The sequence below is a fragment of the Heptranchias perlo genome, chromosome 28 (genome assembly GCF_035084215.1).
Source record: "Heptranchias perlo isolate sHepPer1 chromosome 28, sHepPer1.hap1, whole genome shotgun sequence".
Classification (NCBI taxonomy): Eukaryota; Metazoa; Chordata; class Chondrichthyes; order Hexanchiformes; family Hexanchidae; genus Heptranchias; species Heptranchias perlo.
In genome coordinates this window covers 33,740,606-33,768,340 of record NC_090352.1, presented here as the reverse complement: position 1 = coordinate 33,768,340, position 27,735 = coordinate 33,740,606, and the positions used below count along the sequence as shown (strand labels likewise).

At 46.2% G+C, this 27,735-nt stretch overlaps 1 protein-coding gene across 15 annotated transcripts in view; it reads right to left on the bottom strand.

The window, feature by feature from the left end:
• msi2b (musashi RNA-binding protein 2b) overlaps positions 1-27,735 on the bottom strand; it is a 474,084-nt gene that overhangs the window by 79,420 nt on the left and 366,929 nt on the right. For 14 of the 15 annotated variants that reach the window (XM_068008413.1, XM_068008425.1, XM_068008411.1 and 11 more), the window contains one exon: positions 25,813-25,887. In XM_068008413.1, the coding sequence (XP_067864514.1) occupies positions 25,813-25,887 (75 nt within the window). Of the gene's footprint in view, positions 1-18,826; positions 20,724-25,812; positions 25,888-27,735 lie in introns of those variants that run through there. The other variant, XM_068008427.1, reaches the window with a different exon arrangement.

Here is a 27,735-nt window from a genome sequence, read left to right as displayed (position 1 = left end):
CCTCCAAGGAAACTACTTTCAGAGGAGGACTCCGGAGCTAATTAAAGTTATGAACGTGTATAATGCAGGTGATAAGAAATACTTAACAGCTTCCCTGCACAAAACTGACCCTTTCCAGCAAGGAGCAATGTGCATAATGACTTATGTAAATGCCTCCCTTTTTATATATAAAGAAGAGAGGAGAGGCAGAATATAGGTGGTGGGTGGGGACCTTATCTTCTGGAAGTATTAAAATATTACATCTACGGCTTAAAAGAACCGTGTGGCTTTGGTCTGTTTTTCAAGAGGCAGTATGCCTTTTGTAGGAGTATCAAGGAAGGATTTCAAAACTATCACACACCAAATCGGAAATACTTTGAACATATGCTGCACCTCACAATGAGAAAAGGAGAAAAACTTCAATCAGGCTATTCATGAATTCAGCTGAACACATTACAAAGTCATTTTCTACAGCCTCGCTTCTCAAGGTATCTCCTATCTTCTCTGAATGAATTTATTTTCAGCCCTTTTCACATTCTTTAACCTGTTCCATACCTTTCCTCTTGCACCTCTGCCAGCGAATGTTTCATGAGACCGATTATTGTTGAACTGAGCCCAATCATTTCAGCTCACATTTCCCTTCAAGTGGGTCTTTAACCCCCTCTTTACATCCCGCACCTGCTCAGTATGTCGCAACTTTTTGCTCTGTGCCAGGAAGGATGCCATTGCCTAGCAACAGCGATCAGTTCCAGCATTCCCACCCGTGGTGAATCCTGTATTCCCAATGGATCCCAATCATCCTTTCAAAAAGCGATTGACAATACCTCAACTGATGAGATCCTTGTGTGATTCTGTAGGTTATTAAATCTTATAAATTACACTACACACCCAGCCACACACACACAAAACTACCCACACACACACAAAACTACCCACACACACACAAAACTACCCACACACACACAAAACTACCCACACACACACAAAACTACCCACACACACACACAAAACTACCCACACACACACAAAACTACACACACACACAAAACTACACACACACACACAATTACCCACACACACACAAAACTACACACACACAAAACTACCCACACACACACAAAAAACCACCCACACACACACAAAACTACACACACACACAAAACTACCCACACACACAAACACACAAAACTACACACACAAACCTACAAAACTACACACACACACACACACACACACAAAACTACACACACACACACACACAAAACTACCCACAAACCTACAAAACTACACACACACACAAAACTACACACACAAACCTACAAAACTACACACACACAAAACTACACACACACTACACACACACACACAAAACTACACACACACACACACAAAACTACACACACACACACACACACACATATGCACACGTATATATATATATAGAGATAGATAGATACATCTTGGCCTCCTTCTTCATCAAAATCAGCAATTCTCCTGAAGGTGGATTAAACGTCAATAATATGGAGTGAGAACTGAAGACACCCTGGACCAGGGGATTCAGCCAGCTGATCTGTTACAGTTCCAGTTCATCTTAATTGTTCTAGAATTTTCTTAAACCATTTGTTTTCTTTGTACACACAATGTCATAAAAGTGTAACTCATTATTCTTGCTTTTTTCTGTGGAGGTGTTCGGTTTGGCTCAGTGGGCAGCTCTCTCGCCTCTAACTCAGAAAGTTATAGGTTCAAAGTCCCACGACAGACCTGAGTGCACAATCGAGGCTGAGACTCCCAGTGTCGTACTGAGGGAGTGCTGCTCTGTCGGAGGTGCCTTCTTTCGGATGTGACCTTGAACTGAGGCCCCTTATAATCCTTACCGCCCTTCCTTTCATTACTCAAACTAGAGTGAGTACAAGTGACTAGAGTTCACCCAGGAACTAAAGGTTTTGCCACAGTTCTCCGCAGCACAGAATGAGACCGTGGCAATCCAGGTGGCCTACACAAGGTGTTTGGTGATGGACATTAAATGGAGAGAACAATGGCTGATGTAACAAAAGGAGTGCGATTTTGCCCCACTTTAGAGGAGCCATCTTGAAGGACAATGGCCACAGCTCTAGGCTAAGATCAGTAAAAGTCCATCCATAGATTTCTCCCCCACACAAGAAGTCGACAAGAACTTAGGCAAAATGTGTCCAAACATTCTGTTTTCATGGGCAACTTAGATGTCCCAAGGGCCACATATAAACTTTAAATGGAAGTGCCTATTAATCTGTATATACCTTTCACTGCTGATACTAACAGATCTTTCTTAGGTGTTGGCTGTGGCTTAGTTGGTCGCACTCTGAATCAGAAGGCCGGCACTCCCAGTGCGGTACTGAGGGAGTGCTGCACTGTCGGAGGTGTCGTTTCTCGTATGAGACATTAAACCGAGGCCCTGTCTGCCTTCTCTGGGTGGATATAAAAGATCCCATGGCACTATTTCGAAGAACAGCAGGGGAGTTCTCCCCGGTGTCCTGGCCAATATTTAATCACACAACCAACATCACTTAAAAAAAAAAAGATTATCTGGTCATTATCACATTGCAGTTTGTGGGATCTTGCTGTGCGTACATTGGCTGCTGCATTTCCTGCATTACAACAGTGACTACACTTCCAAAGCACTTAATTGGCTGTAAAGCACTCTGGGACGTCCCGAGGTCGTGAAAGGCGCCAAATAAATGCAAGTTCATTCTTTTTTTTCCTGTTCCGACCCTGACAGGGTGACCTTTCAGAGCCCTCCCAGGCCGGCAATGTTCCAGCAGGAGAAATCCAAGGCGATAGCAGGGCCCGCTGGGCTTTAGAGCGGACACACAGGCCTAGAAGCTGAACCCCCATGTCCATTACTGTAACAGCCTGTATATAAGAGACTCACGGAATGTGGGCTCGCCGTCATGCCCTTCTCTGCTTCGGGCCCTGGGTGAACACGGGGGCCCGTGTGACTAGCCATTCAAGTGTGGACTGGCCTCTCATCGCTATCCTGTGGCTCAAATCTCATCATCAACTCGATCGACAAGTTAAGAGGATGTGGAGGCAAAGGCATAGAAAAGAAGAATGAGGGAAGTGGGTGGGGGGAGGGGGAAGGGGGAGAGGGGGGAAGGGGGAGAGGGGGGAAGGGGAGAGGGGGGAAGGGGGAGAGGGGGAAGGTGGAGAGGGGGAAGGGGGAGAGGGAGGAAGGGGAGAGGGGGGAAGGGGAGAGGGGGGAAGGGGAGAGGGGGGAAGGGGAGAGGGGGGAAGGGGAGAGGGGGGAAGGGGAGAGGGGGGAAGGGGGAGAGGGGGAAGGGGAGGGGGGGAAGGGGAGAGGGGGAAGGGGAGGGGGAAGGGGAGAGGGGGAGAGGGGGAAGGAGAGGGGGAAGGAGAGAGGGGAAGGGAGAGAGGGGGAAGGGGAGAGGGAAGGAGGGGAAGGGGAGGGGGAAGGGGAGAGGGGGAGGGGAGAGGGGGGAAGGGGAGGAGGGAAGGGGAGAGGGGAAGGGGAGGGGGTTGGGGAGTGGGGGGGGGCGGGGGGTTGGGTCGAGGGTCGGGGCCGGGGATCTTGGGGGCACGTGGCGCTTGTGGTCCTTTTGGTCTTGTGTCCGGGCGGGTCTTTTCGGGTCTTTGCGGGGTCCGTTGTCGGGGCCGGGCTCTGGTCTTGTTCGTGGCAGTTGTCTTGTGTTCTCTTGCGTCTTGTGTTTCGTTTTGCCTGGTCTTGCGAAGGGGAGGGGAAGGGCCCTTGGGCCCGTTCTTTTTCCTGTTGCGTTCGCTTCTTGGTGCCTTGTTTCTTCCTTGGTCGTCTTGGTCCTTGCTTCTTACTCGTTCTTTGGTTCTTGTGTCGTTTGCTGATGTCGTTGTCCCCTGTTTTCGTGTTCCCTTGGCTTTGGGGTTCACCCCACCCGTACCATCGGCCCAAATTCAAAAGAACAGCTCCTTAAAGGGCAAACCTACGTCTGTAATAATGACACTATTTCTACCGGATAAGGCACGGAACTGATCGAATTCAATCTATTCAGGCCTATGAAAGGGATACTGTCTCCTCCTCTCATTATCTGATAGAAATGCAGCCTCTTGGCACGGACACAATCCCAGTGTCAAGGAGCCTCTGAAAAGGTTATGGCTTTGTATTCAGGTTTCCGAGTGGAAAGTTGAATAGAATCGCTCTGCAGCTTCAAAAAGCTTTCCCGAGTCTGTTGTTCAGCTCAGTGACAGTGTCAGTACGGTAGGCCTCAGTCAGAGTCTGCTAAAGACACTCGCTGAATCTCATCCGCTGACCTACATAAGCCTTAAAGGTGGAAATTCGGAGGAAGAGACACTGCTTTTTAACCAAGCCTTCAATCTTTAACCCTGTCCTTTCTGGGGGACAAAGAGGTCTTTGTTCTGTCAGCAGGCCTTGATCTAAGCATCTCACTTTGCGCTGGAAATGTCCTTGAAAACAGGGTTTCAGCGCTGCGCTGCTAGCTCGTCAACAATTCCCACTTTCACACTGCCCAAGCTGCTCTAAGGGTGAATGCACTGCCGTACAGACCAGGTTTGATCCCTGACCTGAGTGCTGAGTATCCAGCCGGGGAGGCAGTTGGGACTTTAGAATAGGCCGCGGCAAGTTTGGCCGAGGGTGGGATAAAAGTAGGGTTCCATATCGCCAATCCAGGGACCTTTACTAAAAAATGAGTGAATGAATGTGTGTGCACGTGTGTGTAAGCGTGTGCGCGTAAAAGTGTGTGCATATGTGTAAAACCGTGTATGTATAAGCGTGTGCGAGTATAAGCATATGCGTGTATTAGCATGTGCGTGTAAGCACGTGCGTTTATAAGCGTGTGCGTCTAAGCACGTGCATGTATAAGCATGTGCATATAAGTGTGCATGTGTAATAAGCATGTGCATGTGTAATAAGCATGTGCATAAGTGTGTGCATGTGTAATAAGTGTGTGCATGTGTAATAAGTGTGTGCATGTGTCATAAGCATGTGCGTGTCTAAGCACGTGCATGTATAAACGTGTGCATAAGTGTGCATGTGTAATAAGCGTGTACGTGTAATAAGTGTGTGCATGTGTATAAACGTGTGCATAAGTGTGTGCATGTGTAATAAGCATGTGCATGTGTATTAAGCGTGTGCATGTGTAATAAGCGTGTGCACATGTGTGGATATGCAGAGTCTCCTTTCTGACATTGGACAAGTCACTGGTTCACTGGGTGAATGTTACAATACGAAGTGTTGTCAAAGTGTGCTGAAAGGTCCCGTCACCAAATGACTGCACCAAACGATCAACTCAACACTGAGGCGCTTCAAACTCAGGGCTGATGTGGCACGAACTCCCCCGTCAAATCCGGTCGGTTGGATCACCTCAGGACATGTGTTCAGTGACATCTAAATACAATGGTTGCATCATAAGATGATAAATCTGCCATTTTGTCCCAATGAATAAGGGAGGAACAATAGAGGTTTCCTCACAATTGTATGTTTGTGCCTCTGGGGGAAGGAATACAGTAACAGAGTGCTTTCCTTCCAGATGTTAAACCACTGGTAATTGAGGTGGCCCATTAAGTGTCCTCCAGCGTTATCCGATGAAGAGTCGGAGGCCCTCCCTGATGTCTTGACCAACATTCCTCCCTCGATCAGACGCACCAAACAAACTGCTCATTCATCTCTGTGGGAGCGTATTGGGGACTGCTGCATTTTCCCAGACAGCAACGGTCACTGCAATGCAAAGTAAGCTGCTGTCTCTGAGGCGAGATGTTTCTGAGAGAGCTGCTATATAAATGAAAAGGTCTCTATGTCAGAGAGCTGTCAGGGCTCCTGCTGCACCGTAAGGTAAAGAGAACGGGAGGACTTTCCTCTCACTGTCGCTAAATTAAATACCACGAACCACAGATTAGCTTCCAAGAAAATAGACATTGAGACCAGCACATTAGCCAGCGATGATTTGGTTTTGTTAATATTAGCGGATATTAGATATTAAGAGTGTTAGAAGCTGGATCTGTGGCCATCGATGGCTCATTCACACAGTAATTACATAAGAAATGATTGTGCTCTGAGCAAGACTGAGGAAATCGATCTTAAATGATCACGGACTAAAATGATGGCCCTCAAGACATAAATTAGTCTTCTACGATGCCTCACACTTTAAGCAGCTCTGAAGTATTCATTCCCGGTCATTTCTGCCTCTGTTATTGCGGCTCTTGAGCTGTTGCTAGGAGCAGAGTCCTGGGTGGCTCATCCCTTGAACCTCCCCCTCCACCCCAAGGTTAAAGAGACCAGGTGTGGTCCACACCTCCCCATCCCACCCAACAGGCAACTGAGATTGGAAAATTGCACGTGTGTGTGCATCTGTCTGTGTGTGTGTGCATCTGTGTGTGTGTGTGTGTGTGTGTGTGTTTCTGCGTGCCTGTGTGCGTGCATGTATATGTATATATACATATACATGTCTATGTGCGTGTATATGTGTGAGTGTGCTTGCGTCAATATGTATATATATGTGTGTACATGCGTGTATACATGTGCATGCATGCCTGTGTATGTATATACATATATATGTGTGTGCGTGAGTATATATGAAATGTGTGCTTGTGGTTTGTGTGTGTGTGCATGTATATATGTGTACACATGTATGTATATATGTGTACGTGCATGCATGTGTGTACATGCACACATATATGTGTGTGCATGTAAATGTATATATATGTGTGCGTGTATATATATATTTGTGTGCGTGCGTGTATTTGTATGTGTGTGTAATTCCAGCTGCCCTCCCCCTCCACACCCCATCCCCCCCTCCTCCTTACCCTGTTCGCCCCTCCTAGTCTAATGCTGCTCGATCATGCTGGAGTACATTTTGTTTGATGCCTCGCCCAAGTGGCCAATGTCCAATGGCAGTGCGTGTTGGCAGGCTATTCAACTGTGGAGGAAATCAAAGACAAGCTGATCCTGTCCTGACACGAGTGCACTCTCCATCAGGGGGCCACTAGACAGGGAGCAGGACAGGCTGATGATTATTGGTTTTCTTTCCTTCCTCTCTCTAGCCCAGGGGGCACTGAGACTAACTGTATCCCCATGACGTCAGCTAACCCGAGAGGTTTGAGCCCGGCCCCTTGGTGGTCTTTGGCGCTCGAGCGACACGGAGCAGCGCACGTAGCTAGTGAGCCACGGTGGGGGGGGGCGGGGAGGGGAGGAGCAAACCAGGGGAGTCAAACACTCAGCTGCTCAAATTGTCAGGGTGCCCTTGAGGCCTACTCTGAATTGGCCGGCCCAGGCGTAACCGTGGCGACGCGAGAGCCCTCGAAGCAGGAGCCCGATTGCTGCAGTAAAATCTCGGGCACCTTTTAACAGAGAGTTGATCAGGACAAAAAAAAGAAAGACAAATTAGCAGCTACCAAAACAGGTGCCACGATAGCTTAGAGCTTCCTGCAGCGTTCATTACTGGCTCACAAAAGGGCGCGGAAATGGGATCCGACAGCATTAAGTGGCGTAACTGTACCGAGAAATCTTTCAAACAGAAGCTCCAGCTGATGACTCCCTCGGGTTCCTCTCTCTCTCTTTCCCTAATTGCGTCAATCCCGTTTGTTCTCACCGAGGGCCAGCAATCAAGGCCAGAGCTCAGCCTTTTTGTAGTTACGCATGACGAGCCTTTGGTTAAGTGTCTTAATAATTCTGCGTGACAGAGGAATGTGACCTTCTCTGCCCCCTCACTCCCCCAGCCCCCTCTCAACCTCAAACCCTGCGCAACAGAGACGCACGACATCAACTCCGCTTGGTTGCTGAATTTCAACAAAGGCTCTGATTTAAAACGATGGGGAAGTAGGGTTGCCAACCCTCCAGGATTGTCCTGGAGTCTCCAGGAATTTCAGGTCGATCTCCACGACGCTGCTGACAGCAAAAAAATCATAGGGCCATTAAAAAAAAAATGGTGAGTTTTTTTTTCCCAATTCTCTTTGAACACTTCAGTTCATTAGTTCTAAAAAAAAATATCGGAGATGAGGAGAAAAAAGGGCTGTTTGACTGGTAGTCAAAATCGGGTAATAAAGAGTGCGCTCGCTTTCCGACTGGCCGTGGGAAGGATGTGTCAAGCAACCAATGGCGGGAGGGTGGGGGGAGGTGGAGGCCAGAGGTCATGTGATGAAACCTCCAGGAATACATCCAACCAGAGTTGGCAACCCCGACGGGGAAAAGTCAGTTTCATAAGAACATAAGAAATAGGAGCAGGAGTAGGCCAATCGGCCCCTCGAGCCTGCTCCGCCATTTAATAAGATCATGGCTGATCTGATCCTAACCTCAAATCTAAATTCATGTCCAATTTCCTGCCCGCTCCCCGTAACCCCTAATTCCCTTTACTTCTAGGAAACTGTCTATTTCTGTTTTAATTTTTGTTTTAAAATGTGTTCACTGTTCGAGAGTCTGTCTGGAGTCAGTGGTGTTGGAATCGCAAGGATTTCAGAGGCTGTGGTCTCTGGGCTGTTGGGGCCTGGCATGTTAGGCCTCACGTTCTGTCTGAGGCTGAAGGGGAACCGGATAGGTTAAAAATTGTAGCTGCGGAAAATTCATGGTCCTCCCTCCGTCTGTCACGCTCGGAAACATAAAGGGGGCCAGCGGAGACCCACCTCTTCATGGTTCGTACAAACCTTCTGCTGGATTCACTGGTTCTCCCTCAGGCCGGCACATGGGAACAGGGCGGTTGGCATCCTGAGGTCACTGTGGTGCCACCCGTCCGAAACCAGCCTCTTGCCTCGGGACAATTACTGCGGACGGGGATGATTACAAGGAACGAGGGAAAGTGTCTCATCTCCAGGGGAAATCCCAGGTAAATTCACCCCACCTCCCGAAACATAGGGAATACTGGGAAAATACTGACCCCGTACAACAGGCCGAGCACAGCGGACATCAATTTAAAGGAGCAAAAGGGGACTGTTCTCCAGGGGAAATGTGGGAATGCATTGCACGAGAAACAGCTTCAGTGACTGGAAATAGTTTCTACTTGGATCGGGAATTCTGTTTGTGGGAATGGTTTGGGTATGTAACGCACATAACGAGCAGGAACATAAGGGATTCTCTGATCTGTGCTCCCGGTATGGAGTGAGGCTCGGAATTGAGAGCGAGGCCTCTTAAACCAAGTTTTTCTCTCCCCCCGCCCCCCCTTCTCCTCCCCACCGCAGGAGGTGACTCGTGCCAGACTACAGGTTTCGCAGATTGTCAACGGCCCTCCAGAAACAAAGCCAAGCGGCCATTCTTCACCCGTGAGCTGAAGTAGTGAGTGTCAAGAGGCTATTTGACCACGGGGGGCATCACGGCCGAGCCTGTCTTCACCTGACATCCGCACGGGTGCACGTTCCGCCAGCTGTCACTGGAGACTGTTCAATAAAGGAAGCATGTCCCGTAACCCTCCTCTTCCTCAGCCCAGGGGACGCCAGGGCCAAATGTCGTACCACCTCGCTGAGATCTGCTATTTGTCCAGCTCTTTTGTAACCATCGCCAGGACTTAAAAAGTTAATTAAGTCTCCCTCAGACACACACAGGCTTTTATAGATTGTTTCAAAATGAGCGTGATATCATTTGAAAGAAAAAAAACCCACTGATTACATGCCACAATCTTGCAGACACACCAGGACTGATGTGTTGGAAACCAATCATTACTCATTTAGTCGCTCCTCACTATCCAATCTATAAGAGATCCTTATCTGAGCAGGACATCGCTGGGCAAACTCTTGTTTATCTGGGGATTCAGCTGCTTTTGGCCAGACAGTGGTGTCGCTGCCGTTGCTCCGGCAACGGGAACAAAATGGCCTTGGAAGAACCTTCCCAGCTTGAAGGTCAATGTGAAAACTGCACTGTTTGTGCACGGTCACACTTGGTGAAGCTGAACCTTCCCTGATCCCCCCCCCCCCTCCCTCCTGTGATCGGGCATCGAAAGGTTCAGCGTATCTTAACAGGCTGAGGTCGCATATATTGCTCGGCCTACTGGAAGGGCTTGCACTGTTTGGCAGCAAGTCAGGTCACTGTCAGATAAACTGACTATAATTTAGTATATTTTCTAAAAAAAAAGAGTAGTTTCGAAGTTAGCAACTTTTTGAAACCTAAATGTATATTTATCCAACTCTCTCTCTCTCTACATATATATATATATATATATTTATACACATATATAATTTGTATGTATATATAATATATAAATTAAAAAGGTACGCAGAGAAACAGACGTCGCACTTTGTTAAGACATAAAACAATTTTAAAATGCTGGATTCTTCTGACCTACTGTCTAAAACTGGCAAACCCGTTCCAGTCGGTAAAGCTCCCTCTCCAAACCCGTTCCGATCGGTAAAGCTCCCTCGCCAAACCCGTTCCAATCGGTAAAGCTCCCTCTCCAAACCCGTTCCGATCGGTAAAGCTCCTTCGCCAAACCCGTTCCGATCGGTAAAGCTCCCTCGCCAAACCCGTTCCAATCGGTAAAGCTCCCTCGCCAAACCCGTTCCAGTCGGTAAAGCTCCCTCGCCAAACCCGTTCCAATCGGTAAAGCTCCCTCGCCAAACCCGTTCCAGTCGGTAAAGCTCCCTCGCCAAACCCGTTCCAGTCGGTAAAGCTCCCTCGCCAAACCCGTTCCGATCGGTAAAGCTCCCTCGCCAAACCTGTTCCGATCGGTAAAGCTCCCTCTCCAAACCCGTTCCGATCGGTAAAGCTCCCTCTCCAAACCCGTTCCGATCGGTAAAGCTCCCTCTCCAAACCCGTTCCGATCGGTAAAGCTCCCTCGCCAAACCCGTTCCAGTCGGTAAAGCTCCCTCGCCAAACCCGTTCCGATCGGTAAAGCTCCCTCGCCAAACCCGTTCCGATCGGTAAAGCTCCCTCGCCAAACAACGATTGAACTCTGATTGACCCGAGCGTCTACTAATTTGACAATTGGACTTTGTGGCCTTAAAGGGACACCGTCCCACCGTAGCAAAATAATGCATTACCTGGCATGACATTCCTGTTCTAATACAACAGCGTATACCTGACTTATCATGAGCAACGCCGCAGGAAATGTTCTAGCATTATAGTAAAGAAATGGTACTTTTCTAGTGTGTGTCCGTGTCCATCCCATTTCACGTGTTCCACTCCAAATTTCTGTGTCACACTTTTAAAAAGAGTATCAAGAAAGGCAGTCATTTGGAATTATACAGACAATTAAAAAAAATCCTTACTGACGCAGGAGTTAGACTGTTTGTAACCTCTGACTGACTTTGGCAGTCAAAAGTCAGGTATTTCATCAGGGATTGCTGCCGGAAGAGCAATTAAACTCTTATTAACCACAACCCAGTGCTTACTTAACAGCAATTAGACATTGTAGCCTTGAGGGGAAACAGCATCACCTTAGCAGCCGAATAATATATTGTGCAATACAGGTATAACGCTCCTGTCCTTTTGAAACTATGCACGATCCGATTTGCCAGGTCGTCCTGTGCACTTCTTGTGACACACTTATTTCCTGCAACACTTTCCACCTCCAGCACACAGTTCTCTTTCCCACATTACGTAGAACAACCGTAACATTCTGTGTTTCAGCTCCCTTGCTCCAAGAGCATACCTAGTGCCACAATGTCTGCACATTCTTAGTTGACCTGTCAAACATAGTCCGGGTTCTCACCTGCAGGCTGGTCTCTAATGGGACCCACCGTTTGTTTAACAAAAAACGCAGAACACTTGCACGTTCTAGTCTTAAAGGGACACACGCCAACGATCCACTTTACATGGTGTAACAGTCCTGTCCTTCCCAAAGACCCCATCCTCTGACTTACCTTGAGCAGAACTACAACCGTTTGCCAGTATAAACAAAATGTTGAGAGACATGTCAATCACACTTCCGGTGATGCACATACAAATCACTGTGACACTCTTTAAAAAAGAAAAAGTTCAAAAAAGGAGAAAAAAAGGCCAATCACTTCCTGCAATCACCCCAAGAAATACCTGACAGCAATTGCTCTCTAGCTGACCTCAAGATATTCATATTTACAGCAATAAGACTTTGTGAGGCTAGTTTACACTCAGCAGCAGAATAATACATTGTGGACTATGCGGTATAATGGTCCTGTTGTTATAAAACAGCATATTTGTAAGACTTACCAGAAGCAACACCATGGGGTATCTGCTATCTTACTTAAAACTGAAATAATTCATTAGTGAACAAAATCCTCTTCCATTGGGTTTGACTATGTGTTTCTGCGGGAGGGAGGGGAGAGACTGAGCTTCTTCTGCAGTTGCTCATCGTCAGTGGTGGGGGGGGGTGCAGATACCCCATGCACAATGCATTCAGGGAGGGATTACATCAGAGTCACCCCCTTGCAAATTCTGGCCAGTTTGGATGCAAAGTTACATCAGTACCTAGGGGTTGCCAACCCTCCAGGATTGCCCTGGAGTCTCCAGGAATTAAAGATTAATCTCCAGGACACTGCTGCGGGCAACAACCCGGGAGAAAAATCATAGGGGGCATCACACATTGAACATTTTTGTATTTTGTAGTTCTAAAAGTATTGGAGATGGGAGAGAAAAGGTTGTTTGACCGGGCGGGGCAGTTTGGAGGCGAGGGGTCATGTGATGAAGCCTCCAGGAACGCATCCAACCAGAGTTGGCAACCCAATCAGCAACTTTCTCCTTCAAATGCCTACTGACCGGCTGTACATTTCCAGCATTTGCGGTTGTCCCTTCACCTGGGAGGGATTCAGCTTTTCTGCTACTTTTATTTGCGGAAATCTTATAAAATAAATCGGGGGAGAACGAGCAACTAAAAACAAAAGGGTCGTGCTGCTCAGAAGGCACTGCAGGAAGAACAAGCAATGGCTGCCTCCCCATCTCCACCCCTTAACGCTATGTTGTCAGCTGGGTTTCCCCATAACTTGTCGACACATTCTTCAGAACTAACTGCAGGGGGAGGTATTAAAGTGATGCAAAAACATGGGGAAGCGAATGTCAAATTTAGAAAATCTGTGACATCTGCGTAACGTATTTGTTACGACGCTGCGGCCTTCTCGTTAAGGCCCACCATCTGATCCTATTGTTGATCGCTCAGTCCTCGGCAGGCTTTTGCGCGCGCTGATTTTTTTTTTGTATTCGCCTCCTTGGTTTCCCCTTTAATTGACGGGTAGCGGGCCCCCCACCCCGACCTCCCAGGCCCCTGCATTCTTGAGCCTGCTGCTCGGATCTGCACGGGTAACCCAGGGCAGCGACAAGTACTTTATTTATCATGCCTTGCTGCTTTGAGTACAGAGCGAGCATGTCTCCCTAGGCGGTCCAGTACAGTGCAGCTCGCAGCCCCTTCACTTCGACGGTATTCATGCTCGTAAATAGACTAATCACTGCAGCGTGGAACAGGTTATTCATGCACATTATTAAATATAGTGCTGCACGCTAAGTTCTACAGAGAGCTTTCCATCCCCCTCCCTGATCTCTGGTCAGCCCGTCCCACCGACAGCCTGGGCAAGATTGGGAACTCGCTGGGTAGGAGTTCTCACAAAATTATGAAGGGTTTTTATAGAGTAAATAAGGAGAAACTGTTTCCAGTAACAAGGAGGGTTGGTAACCTGGGGACACAGGTTTAAGATAACTGGTAAAAGAACCAGAGGCATCCTGCCACACTCCCATGGGCTGACACTCGGCTCACTTCCCATCTCTGTGCCTTGCCGCTTAGAATCGTACAGCACTGGAGGCCATTCAGCCCATCGTGCCTGTGCCGGCTCTTTGAAAGAGCTATCCAATTAGTCCCATTCGCCCGCTCTTTCCCCACCGCCCTGCGATTTTTTTCCTTTTCAAGTATTTATCCAATTTCCTTTTGAAAGTTACTATTGAATCTGCTTCCACCATCCTTTCAGGCAGCACGTTCCAGATCAGAACAACTCGCCGCGTTAAAAAAAAATTCTCGTCATTTCCCCTCTGGTTCTTTTGCCAGTTTTTCTAAATCCGTGACCCCGGGTTACCGACCCTCCTGCCAGTGGAAACAGTTTCTCCTTATTTACTCTATCAAAACCCCTCATCGTTTTGAAAACCTCTACCAAATCTCCCCTTAACCTTCTCTAATCCAAGGAGAACAACCCCACCCTCTCCAGTCTCTCCACATAACTGAAGTGCCTCATCCCTGGTACCATTCTAGTAAACCTCCTCTGCGCCCTCTCTAAGGCCTTGACATCCTTCCTATGGTGTGGTGCCCAGAATCAAATACAATTCTCCAGCTGAGATCTAACCAGTGATGAATAAAGGTTTAGCATAACTTCCTTGCTTTTGTACTCAATGCCTCTGTTTTGTAAAGCCCACGATCCCATATGCTTATTTCTCAACTTGTCCCACCACTTTGAAAGAGTGAGGCTGGGCGGTGGGATGGGTATGTGTGCGCGGAGATGCCCCAAGGGAATTCACAGAGGCATAATCAGACAAAAATGGATGCCGAGACAAAGAGGGAGATAATAGAAATGGTGCCGAAAAGTTTGGTCAAAAGAGGTGAGTTTTAAGGGGGGCCTTAAAGGAGAAGAGAGAGATGGAGAGGCAGAGAGGTTTAAGGAGGGAATTCCAGAATGTGGGACTTAGGCGGCTGAAGGCACGGCTGCCAATGGTGGAGCGAAGGGGGGGCAGGGGGGTGGGTTGGGTGGAGATGCACAAAAGGTCAGAGTCGGAGGAATGGAGAGTTCGGGGGGTGGTTGTAGGATTGGAGGAGGTTAAGCTGTTTGTTTATTTCAAGAATCCTTTCTTTTAAATGCATGAATGAGAAGGGGTGCGGTCAGAGAGCAGGTACCTTCATGCAGTCACCGCAAGAACTGAGCGGGCTGGTGGACCATCAGATAAAGATGCTCTGCTTTGCTTGGAGACTGAGCCAAGTGTGAAGGACATTGCTGACAGTTTTGAGCATGGCAACATAGAAGATCCAAAAGGAAGAGATACAATTTCTTTGCAACATAAGAACCTACAGAAAGGGAGCTTGTGTTGAAAGAATAAGCCGAAGGCAAATGCAGGGTTGGTTATGATAATCGACGGAACCTCTCAGCACTTTGATAACTGGGCTCTTTGCTCCCAACCCTAGTCTTGACTGACATTCGTGATCTTTTGATGATGGACACCACTCCCCTGTTTGAAAAAGCTACTGGATAATAGGAGTATTTTCCAGGTCGGGTTACATGTAAACATGAAGCCTCTCCCAGCTTTGGCTGTTCGCCCTTTCTCCCCGCTAGCAGGTTACTTACACGAGACTTAGTGCGCGCGCTACAGGAGGGTATCACGCCTGTTCTGAAGAGTCGAGAAGTTTCTATTAGCGAAACTTTTTTAAAAAAGCAAGAGGCAGCCGTGCCTCCGTGGTTCTTTACGAGACCATCCCCCTGTTTCAGTTGGGTCAGTTGCTTTCCTGCTGAGAACAAACATAGGATGAGCCACTTAGGCTGGCCTTCCAGACCTCCTGAATGGCACAGGCATCAGAGACGGTGTTCTCCTGCCCAGTGGAGCAGCAGTGGAGAAGGCAGAGGAGGGAAACATGCTATAAAAAGATTCATGGCTCCCAATTCTATCCAGTGAGCCCTGCTGTGAGTGTGCGTGTGTGAATATCATAGAATCATAGAATACAGGACAGGGGGAGGCCATTCAGCCCATCGTGCCTGTGCTGGCTCCTTGAAAGAGCTATCCAATTAGTCCCACTGCCCTGCTCTTTCCCCTTAGCCCTGCAAATTTTTTCCTCTTCAAGTATTCATCCAGTTAACAATAACTTAAATGGGGAAGAGTGCAAGAGGCCTGCGTACGGGAATCTTTGATTAAAACATACACCGGAAGCCTCATTTTGACCCCTGAATGAGAAACGGAGCAGCTATTACCCTGCTGCTGACTACAATTCTCTGTTGTCGGAAGCTGCGGCTTTTATTTCTTCCTTCTTTTCCCTCTTCCGCGCCCCCCCTCCCCCCTCCCCCGGCACCCCCCCCCCCAAAAACCTGGGCCTTGCACTAAAGTCACTCTCAGCACTGGGAGCGTCAATGTTCATTTTCTCAAGCACTAACACAGTGGCTGCGGGCGGTTTCTGCTTCAAGTGACCTCCAACTTCGTGCAGCACAGGCCGCTGCTGAATCTAGCACCCCAGACACTCCGCAGAATCCAACATGTCCTCAGGACCTTGCACATGGCAAACAAGGTTTTCATGTGCTTCACGTTGCCTTGAAGTACTCTTGTGTTTGTTGTGCTAACTATATGGAGCTCCTGTTTAGAGGTTACTTTACTGTGCAACTATGTGGCGCTCCTGCTTATTCAGAGTAAGGGCCATTCACTGTGTGGAGTTTCCAGTTTATCCAGCAGGGTGACAGTGCAGAGTTTGCTGTTTAATCAGCAGGGTTAGGGTCACTCACTGTGAATCACAGAATCATAGAATGATACAGCACAGAAGGAGGCCATTCGGTCCATCATGCCAGTGCCGGCTCTTTGAAAGAGCTGTCCAATTAGTCCCACTCCCCTGCTCTTTCCCCATAACTCTGAGGGTTTTTCCCCTTCAAGTATTTATCCAATTCCCTTTTGAAAGTTATTATTGAATCTACTTCCACCTCCGTTTCAGGCGGCGCATTCCGGATCATAACAAAGGGTAAAAAAAATTCTCTTCATCTCGCCTCTGGTTATTCTGCCAATTACCTTAAATCTGTGTCCTCTGGTTACCGACCGTCCTGCCACTGGAAACAGTTTCTCCTTATTTACACTATCCAAACCCTTTATGATTTTGAACACTGTTATTAAATCTTCCCTTAACCTTCTCTGCTCACAGGAGAACAACCCCAGCTTCTCCAGTCTCTCCACATAACTGAAGTCCCTCATCCCTGGCACCATTCTAGAAAATCTCCTCTGCACCCTCTTTAAGGCCTTGACATCCTTCCTAAAGAATTGGCCACAATACAACAGCTGAGACCAAACCAGTGTCCTATAAAGGTTTAGTACAACTTCCTTGCTTTTGTACTCTATGTCTCTGTTTATAAAGTCAAGGATCCCGCATGCTTTTTTTTTTAACAGCCTTCCCAACTTGTTCTGCGACCGTCAAAGATTTGTGTACGTGAACTCCCAGGTCTCTCTTTTTCCTGCATCCCCTTTAAAATTGTACCATTTAGTTTATATTGCCTCTCTTCGTTCTTCCTACCAAAATGCACCACTTCACACTTCTCTGCGTTAAATTGCACCTGCCATGTGACTGCCCATTTCGCCAGTCTGTCTATGTCCTCCTGAAGTCTGTTATCTCCTCCTCACTGTTTGCTACCGTGTAAATGTGTGGAATCTCCTGTTTATTCAGCGGGCTAAGGACCAGTGTTGATATTATTAAGCTAACAGTCTCAGTTGTGTCCCAGCTGTGGTACTTTATTTCTGTGCATACCATGGGTGCAAGTAAAGGACAGTATTCTGAATTGCCGGGATACAAATAGTTTGACAAACCGCCTGGACTGCAAACCTTTAAGATGCCAGAGTCCCTGAAACCTTATGAAATGCCGGAGAGGTAGGACAAGGAGGACCTCATGTCCTTTCACAGGGAGACACAGAAACCTGTAAGCATGTAACATGTGTGACTGTTGCTTGCATGAAAATCAAAACGTAGGGGTCAGAAGAAAGGAAAAACAGGAAAAACACAGACACACAAACACACACACGAGCATTGCTCTTTTTCCAAACAAAGCAATTTTCATTTCATGCAAGTAAAGTTCATGCAAGATTTGATGAGGGTGTTTGTTTAGTGATTAAATAAACTATCAAATTTCAACTTCAAATGAAGCTTTAATTCAGCGTGAATTTGGTCAAATTTAGCGTGAAGAATGGTGCTTATTGGTTATTTGCTAAGATTTAACCATTTAACAGCCGTATAATTCCCCAAAGTAAACCAGATTCGGTGACGCACTGTGGGATACTTGCTGTCTGAAATAGGTGTGCTGAATCGCCAGCGGTGAGGGAAAGAACATTTTTGCGAGTTTTAAAAATGGATGTCATCCAAAAGATGATTAAAGTTGCCCCGTCGGCAAATCAGAGGGTCTCGAAACCGCCAGAATCCTTAAATTGCCAACACCTAACTTGCTGACCTCCTTCCTGCAGTATTTTGATCTTTTTTTTTTGCAATCAACAGTAAGATACTAAGTAGATTGCAGTGGCAGTGCGAGAGGCCGGTTATTTCACTATCTGTACATCTCCTCAGCTTAGGCTTTGCCAGGGGTATAACAGCTCAGAGCAGGTACAGCCATGACCCACCCACCCGGTTTCAAAGCCGACGGACATCTCTCGCGGCAGGTGCCGTTTATTGACAAGGATTTCATCCTCTTGAGTGGGACCCGTTTCTATAGGTCATGAGGCACTGGAAATATTACACAGAATCTATTTGCACGAGGATATATCTTGTGGTCACCTCGCCCTTCCTGATGGTGTTTACCCACGTTGGGATATAATTTCACGGGTGCCAGACACACTCTGGCGTCTCGCACGAGTGGCCAATCTTCCCGTGTGAGCCTCGACGGGAGGCATTGGTGGTCTATTCAACCATGGAGAGCATCACAGTGAGCCCGCTGGGAGAGTGGGGGTGATGCGAATGGGTCACCTGATTGATCGTGGCGGGAGGGGAGGGGAGAGGGGAAGGAACCCTGGCTGATTTTTCTTACCTCCTTCTCTAGACTAGAGACACTAAGGTGAACTGTAGCAGCCTTACTGAGGCAAACTCAACTCAAGCTGCAGATTGAACCCAGTGAGGCCTGGACTGTCGGATTGATGCTGAAAGTGGGGGAGGGGGAAGGCTACTGCCTGTTAAATGGTCAAAAAACAAAAAAACTGCAGTTAAAACAGAGGAGCGCGCACACACACACACACTGCATGAGATTTGTTGAAGGAAATTCTCTTTATTTATCTGTCTAAATTACGTACAGCAAAATATGCTCAGTTTTTTTTTTAAAAAAAGAAAAAAAAAATGAAAATTTAAAGCAGAACATAGGAGCTATGTTTACAGATAAGTGAGAAAAGGGACCATTTTAATCCACAACAGAAAGAAAAAAAACTCAAACACTTTCAGACTAAGCAACAATCAGTATTCAGGGTTTTGCTGTCACAGAATATGAAGCAACAAGGAGGCCAGTGTCTTAACATTACAAAAAAAAAACATACAGAGTAAAAAGCCAGTGTCTTCAACACTATTTCAAGCTATACAATTAATTACATCAAGCATGTTTAATTAACAGGAACAGAGTGACGTGATAATTTAAGCTTGTTTGGCTTCCGTGACTTATTAATTAAGTGACCTTCAAAAAAATGAAGTTAAGAAAGAATTCCTTTCACTGGCTTATATAGACTGGACTCAGTAAAGGTTGAAGAATCTGACTGTCTCCATTCAGTTTTACAATACTTTTTTGAACTGGATTCCAGTCGTGAGGTGCTCAGAAGCAAGCTCGTCTGGAGCACTCAACCCAAAGGCTTGGGTAACAATAATTTTGCCAACCAAAATAATTGATTTTGCTTAGAATATGGATAATTTTAGTCCTATTTCTTCATTGCTCGTTTACACTAGTTAAAAAAAAAAGTCACAAGTTCTACTTGTGAAAATGTATGATCACCTATTTGTTGCTAAGGGAAGCAGCGCCACTGTAAGGGCAACATGGTTAGCAAGCAGCCATCTTGTTTTATATAGTTTTATGGTATGATTAACAACATGTCCTGCTTTCATAGTTATAACATACAGCCTAGGTAAGCCAAGAAAAGGGAGACTTCTCTTTAAATACACAATTAATCCCTAACATACATCACACTTCTCACAAATTTTCATGTAGTACTTTCTTTTCTTCTTAAAATGTCCCTGAAGGTTATGGCATAATCCCTCAAATACAGGTCAAAGTTCTCACAGCTTTTAATCCCCCTCTCCTGAAGGCACGGACTCATGCTGGGGTACAGTTCAATAAGACCAGCCACCAAGTGGCCATGCAACACACGGGTCTAGGCAATGCACAGGCTATTCGACAGTGGAGAGCATCACTGTCGAACCGGATACTGCCCACGTCTGAAACCCATGTATGCACTCTTTCGTGTAGGAGAGGGTGAACCCTGGCTAAATTTAATCCCTTCCCTAGTCCGGGATACCAAGGGCCAATTGTAGCATGATTATTACAGCAAAGAGGAACAACTGCTCACATCCAGTCACCCTGGCTCACTCCAGCCAGCTGATTATCAGCTAATTCAGACTGGGTATCGAACTAAGGGGTCCTTCCAGATCTGGAAAGGCTCAGTTCCACAATGGACTTACCAACTGGGGAGTAGGGGTTGCGGGGAGATAACTTTTGATTTAATTCATAAAAATCTCTTGAACGGTTGTGGCGAATTTAATACATAGCCGCAATTTTAAGTTTGGGGACCGTTAAAAATAATAATCTTCTTAAAAAACTGAAACCTTGTGAGAAGGGAGGGGTCGTTCAGTGAACGCAAAACTAGATAGTCAATGCTGTCCATGATTAACGGAACTAAGAGAGCGACATAAAAGCAACTGTTTATACAATACAGCAAAAAAAAAAGCAAGCATTTTAAATTAGAAGCAACTAAATCAGGCTGGAAGCAAAATGGTGGACAGCTGATGGAATGTGTTTTAAAAAATAATTAAAAAAAATATATATAAGAGGTGATGGGCCCAGGCAGTTATTATTAGTGATTATTACAGCAAAAGGCAACAATTAATCACAGCCAGCCACTCAGGCTCTCATTAACACTGCTAATTTGCAACAAAAAAAAAATTAGTTGATAAAAATAATATCTTGTGAAATCTGGAAACAGTCTGAAAAGTGAAATAAGAAAAGAAATTAATGGTGTGATCACCCCAAAAGGGAAAAAAACCCCCAAGAAATCGCAATTAAAAAAAATTAAAAATTAAATCATTAATGAAACAGGAGGTGGATGATTATTCTTAATATAATTACAAATTATAAATATATATATATATCTAAATATAATAAATGAGGCTCATTCATTTGTACAGCATGAAACCCAAACATCCAATAAGGAAAGAGGAGGACAGTATGAAGAGGTGCTACCTGGATATATAATAAATACTGCAGACACTGGTCTGTGGCGAGGTCACGTACAGAGTCTCTGTCACCGTGTTGTCACTAAGACCTTTGTAAAGCATAAAAGGTAGGCGACACTTTTGCACAGCTACGCTGTACGCGGTTTAACACCCAAGAATGTCCTCTTAATACCACAAGGAGTAGTTGAGGCGAATAGCGTAGATGCATTTAAGGGGAAGCTCGATCAACACATGAGGGAGAAAGGAATAGAAGGATATGCTGATAGGGTCAGATGAAGTAGGGAGGGAGGAGGCTCGTGTGGAGCATAGACCAGTTGGGCCGAATGGCCTGTTTCTGAGCTGTACATTCGATGTAATGTGATAGGTTAGCTCCTTCCAAACTCGCAGCCATGTCTGGAGAGAGCGCCTTTGAGCTGCGCAACACTAGGGGTGGCCATACTGGTACAGGCTTGTCACTGGTGGTGGGAGCGATCTGAGGCGATGATTAAGGAGGATCACAGGAGAGGTATGTTGGCAGAACATTAAAGCGAGCGTGCAGGCTTAAGTGTGTGTGTTTTTTTCCCCTACAACAGGTTGGAACCAATATGCCAAATAAGCCCAGAGACAACACAGTGTCAGCACAGCCTTTGCACAAAGCCATTCATCAGGATATGGACGTCATGACAGGACTGCTTTGATGGGACAGTAATTAAAGGGGATTTAAACCCTGGCACTGAAATCATTCCTTCCGTTGCACATTATCCACTTTTCTCTCGGTCTAAAAAAGCTGCAGGAACCAATTACTTTCTTTAATTCAAATTCTGATGCAGTTCCAAAATTACCCCTTACTTAAAACAATAAAAATGTACATGCATATTTTTTTTTTGAACTTCCCTCCATCTGTTATCGAGCTATAAATAGCAATGCAAAGCCTCGTTGCATTCATTTGCCTTTAAAGACGTCAGTCAGCGCTGTGGGTGTTGCTTGGATCACATAGCTCCAAGATCACATGGTTTCCAGCCCTGCCCACATGGTTGATTGACAACCTAAGATAGGAAGTGCAATGCACCACGCAGCAAACTGCAGTTTGAGGCTATTTCCCCAATGACTCTCATTCTGGAAGCAAGACTAAAATAAATGATTGGCGTGTCCAACTTCAAGCACTGTGACCCTCCCTCTAATCTGTCAAATGCTTCCCCTCGTCCAAAACTCGGGGGCCATAAGTAGAAGATAGTCACTAATAAATCCAATTAGGAATTCAGGAGAAACTTCTTTACCCAGAGAGTGGTGAGAAACTCGCCTCCACATGGAGTGGTTGAGACGAACTGCAAAGATGTCTTTTCGGAGGAAGCTCGATAAACACATGAGGGAGAAAGGAACAGCAGGAAATGTAGATAGGGTTAGATGAAGTAGGGGAGGGAGGAGGCTTGTTTGGAGCATAAAGACCGGCCTGTTGGACCAGTTGGCCTCTTTCTGTGCTGTAAATTCTATGTATCCTGTCAGAACTGCACACATTTGTGTATCTCGTTCCCATGGGCCGGGTGAACAATATTCTGGCTAAGAATTCTGGATAAATGATGTCACACAGAATGTGTACCTGAATCTCCTCTGCCACATCATATAATCAACAAACCAGGAGAAATCAGGAGACTCATCTTTACGTTCGGGGGGGGCGGGGAGGTGAGAATTCAAAGCCAAGCTGCAACCTCCTGAGAGGTGTTAATTAACTGGAGAGGAGAGTATAATGCGATGAATGGCTTCTTCTCTTGGGTTTCGTCCCCTCTGCTTTTAAAACAAACACGCTACCATTTGTAATAACACCCAATAACACTCCTGGTGGAATAACCTACTGTGTCCAAATAAAAAAAGCATTTTAAAGGAGAGGGGCCCTACCATCAGACTCCCTTTTTATATAATCAGAGAATCAATTTAATTATCGAGCTTTCTCCCATTTTGGTTTTATTTTTTTGGAATGTTAGGGGACATTTTGGGAGATCCGGCCCGGATTTCCCCTCGATGGGACCAGAGATCAGAGAATCGAGTGCCGCTGAATCAGGGCGCTCCCGATTTTCAGCTCATTAAAAAGCAATGGCCGGAGAACTGGAAACCCGCGAATTAGGCCTGCTGGCCTCTTGTGGTTGTATCTTTAATCTGTGTTGTTGACAAGCAAGACTCCTCCCCTGGAAATACTGCCTGCTGACGGCATGACTGGGGGAGTCAGAGCGCAACAGCACAAGAGAGTTGAATTAAAATGCCGCATTATTTTAATACTGTGTGGTTCATAGGCCCCCTTAAGAATGGGCTCACTAACTCTGCAAGGATGTCATTAATGTGCTGTAACTAGGCTAAAGTATGCCACAAAAGTCAACAGAAAACAAACAAGGAAGTATAACTGTCATGGATTATAACAAGTATTGACACAAGGCTCCCTGTGTAATCCAAAATTACATCTCACAATCACCACACTGTGTGGCTAGCGCCAGGGACAAACAGAATGGTTTGACTATCACAGGCTTTGTACCGTGTAATGGGTCAACACTAGTCACCTACGGGATAGAATTAAGATGGCCTATTAATGCCATTCAAGTTTGAATCATTCCCTTATTGCTGGGGTGGTCATTACTGTGGGCAGGTAGTCCCTCTCAGCGTTCTTACTGCATCTTGCAACGCGTCAGTACAGATTGACCATCCCTAGCATATACCGGTGAGTCGCCACATGTGCTGGGCCCCCTCAACTGCAACCTCATAAGAGGTGTCTGCCCTTGAAAATTAACAAGAGTATTGCATTATATCTCAGTTGCAATTTGGAGCACACAGGCTCATGGCACAAAGTATCCTTTCCATTCCAAAATCATTTTATTAAGACAGAGATTCTGCTACGACCAGAAAGGATGGCTCAAGCCATCTTACATTCAATGTTACAAACTCCGCCAGTGCCCAGCTACACCCTGTCGGTCTATTTACTGAGCCTCGGCGCGAACTGTATGTGATGGCTCTCTGTTAATAGCTCAAATAACTGGCTCTCGCCCCCAAAGGATGGTCAAGTCGTTAACTAGTTGTGGCACTTTCACCCGTAAATGGAAAATAGAAAGTTGCGCCTCCTGATGATAAGAACTACCACAGACATAATCAGACACATTTTACTTGGTCCTTCAGGAGTGCAGTTCATGGCTCCCATTAAATATTAATGGGAACCACACAGATTCAAACATAAATTTGAAACTGGGTGGGTTGTAACTCAGACATTGAACAACTTAAGTAATCATAGAATATTCCAAGAGTCAGGAGTTAATGGGTCTTACACACAGTGACAGCTGGACCTCATCACTGACCTGATTGGATAGTCTGAATGACCTCATCACTGACCTGATTGGATAGTCTGAATGACCTCATCACTGACCTGATTGGATAATCTGAATGACCTCATCACTGACCTGATTGGATATTCGGAGTGACCCTATCTGAAGTACGTAGTTTAAATCTCATCAAACGTCTATTACAAAACAAACTCGGCCTTCTACACTGCTGAATGTTAATAAACGTATTTGCCAAGAAATGTCCTGGTTGAATCAGGATGTCCATAAACTGCAGGTAAAAATAGGCAGACTGCACATCTCTGTACTACCAGTCACTTAATCACTCACTGCAAACTAACACGGTATCAGAAAACATACACAATGTGATTAGCAGTCTAAAGTACAGAGCTGTCTTGAGGAGACAGTGGCAGTGGACTGACTGCACTGAATGTGGTGAGCATTGGTGAACAGATATCAGAGAACACTGTGCACTTGGAAGGTGATTTTATATTCAAATGTTATATTTCCATTAGGAATTCTGCACAATGCGAATGGACGGGTAACATTTTGTTCCAATGGATTTCTATGCAATGGAAGTGAATGGGAAACAGCTGGGCCCACTGGGATTCCAAACTTGGATCAGGAATGTGTTTATCCTGACTAAGCTTGCTGTTGGGCGCATTTGCCCTCTAAAATGTAAGCAGAGGGAGAATGAATGGAAGATTTAAACCATGACTGGACAGTCAAAGTACTCTGCGTCTTGACGAAGTAATGTGTCAGGACTTACAAGCTGATCTTCTAATGCCCTTTAGGGAAGGAAACCTGCCGTCCTTACCTGGTCTGGGCTTATATGTGACTCCAGTCCCATCGCCAACGTGGTTGACTCTTAACTGCCCTCCGTAGGGGCCTAGCAAGCCACTTGGTTGTAGAAGGCCCACCACCACCTTCTCGGGGCAACGAGGGATGGGCAATAAATGCCGGCCTTGCCAGCGATGCCGACATCCTGAGAATGAATTGATTGTCACCTGGGATCCCTCAGATGGTGAGCTCCCGAATCACAGCAGTACCATCGTGGATCATGGGTGGCAAGGGGAAGGGTTATGGGGAACCGAGCAGAGGCCGGACACTATCATACAGGGCAGCATGGAGAGAAGCCTTGGGTGGGGGTAGGAGGGGGGTGGGGGGGATGGGGGTGAGGCGACTGCCCCCACTCTCGGCTAGGGGTGATGTTTGGCACAGGGTGACCTAAAAGAGAAGGCAAGGAGAAACACAAACATAAAACAACACTAAATTTCATTTGTGATATGATGAGGACAACTCGACCCAGTTCCTTTCAAATAGCATCTCACCTAGAATTGAAGGAAGGTTTTGCTCCCGCATCTTAACACACAACGATTTACAAATAACCAGCACCAGCAGAGGCTCAATAGGAACTAGAATAATACAGTGAAACCTTGTCGGAAGGGAGAGTTGTGGAATTGTTACGTACTTATTAACACGGTGCGGGGGGAATGATGACAAGGGAGATGGTGGCTGGTGTGAGATAGAATCAAGGGTCAACGTACCTGGGAACTGGTAGCTGTAACTTGGTGCGAATCCTGGGTATCCACGACCATATGTTGCAACAAAGTTTGGGTAACCTTTAAAACAATATTTTAAAGAAGGAAAAAGAAAGAAAGACGTCAGGTTAAAGGAAGCAGTAGCAGCCTGCGATTGGTGCGCGCACCTTTGTGTGATTTTAGTCATACCCTTTGTTTCTCAATCACTCACTGTAGTGGGATTACTTCAAGGCAAAGGGTAGGGAAGCTGAAGCTCAGGAAAAATGAATGGGGAGGGAGAGGGAACATGGGCGTTTCTACTTATTTTAAGGTAATTTTGTCCCCTCTTATTCTGAAGGCCGTTGACTGCCGTTGGCGAAAGTTCTTCCGTAGCTCACCCCCATGGCCATTCTTCATGCGTTGAACCTTGAACCTTAACCCCGTTCTTACCTGAATTCCAATCCACGCACATTTACAAGACATCACCAGAGAGCAATTGAGAGGGGGATTCCCCTGGCTAACTTTTTGCTCCCCTAGCCCAATGACCCCTAGGCCGATTGCTCCCTAATTCAGCACAAATCAGGAATTGACTGTGGGATCTTTCTGGTCTGTAAGGCTTGGTTACTGCTTGTGACTTTTCATAATCCCAGGAAGGCGATAATGTTGATGTGGGAGAAATATTTTGAGGTAAAGACGACACGATGGGGGAGGACCCCCTCTGTGCACTCAGTAGAGTAAAATTGTAATTGTGTTTATAAAGAACATGCTCATGATTTTACTACAAAGAAAAACTTCTCCAGGGTTGGAGTCGTTAATTATGGAACACACCGCTAGCCAGAAAAGATGACTCAGTTGAACTTTCAAAAAGGAGCTGGATGGATCCCTGATTTAGCAGGGAGTGCAGGCTTGGAATAGGAAGAGGACAGAAAATAGACTCAATGACTCCTGAAACAGGACTGGGATGACAGGGCAAGCAGGACAAAGCTGAGCTTCCTTTCCCCATCCCTACATTTTCATGTTCTTAATATCTTTTGGGTTTGTTGGAATCTGGATCTCTGTAATAGTCAAGTTTCTCCAACTCATTAACAACCAAGAATTCAGTTGGTGAATGTTATGCCCTCCATGTTATTTCAGTGGCAACATCTGAAACAGCATTCGCAACAGCAGGATGTGGTAGATTTAAACTCTATTGAGGACACTCAGTTACCATCAGCAGTGGCTCAGTGGGTAGCACTTCTCGCCTCTGAGTCAGAAGGTTGTGGGTTCAAGTCCCACTCCAGAACACCAAATCTATGCTGACACTCCAGTGCAGTACTGAGGGAGTGCTGTATTATTGAAGGTGCCGTCATTCGGATGAGATGTTAAAACGAGGCCCTATCTGCCCTCTCAGGTGGACCTAAAAAAAATCCCATAACACTATTTCAAAGGGCTTCTATGTTCTACCCAGTGTCCTGGCCAATATTTATCCTTCAACCAACGTCATCAAAATACAGATTTACAGCTGCCTGATATTATGGCAGGGTGTAAATTGAGTGTGTGACCTGAACCCGCCCTATTCTCTCAGAGTAGGGGTTAGGTGTGAAATGTTTCTTTAAAGGGGCACGTGTCCACTTTTAGCAAAATATATTGTGTGTTACACACTATAAAACTCCTGTCCTTATAAATAATGTTTTATCCAACTTACTGCGAGCAATGCCTTGGGGGACCTGCATATAGGTAAATATATAGAGCAACAAAGACTAAATGTCGTTATATTATTGCAAGCTCGGGTCACTCAGAGTTTAATTGTTGTATGGTCACGGAACGATTCTCCCTGTTCCAAATCCCAGAATGGCCTCTGGTTCCCCCTAACTCTTTACACACGGCTGCCTGAGGTACTGAGTGGCTGAATGAGGAGCAGCAATAGCGGGGGCCTAGGAGAACTGTGAGGGGGTGGGTGGTGGGGAGAAA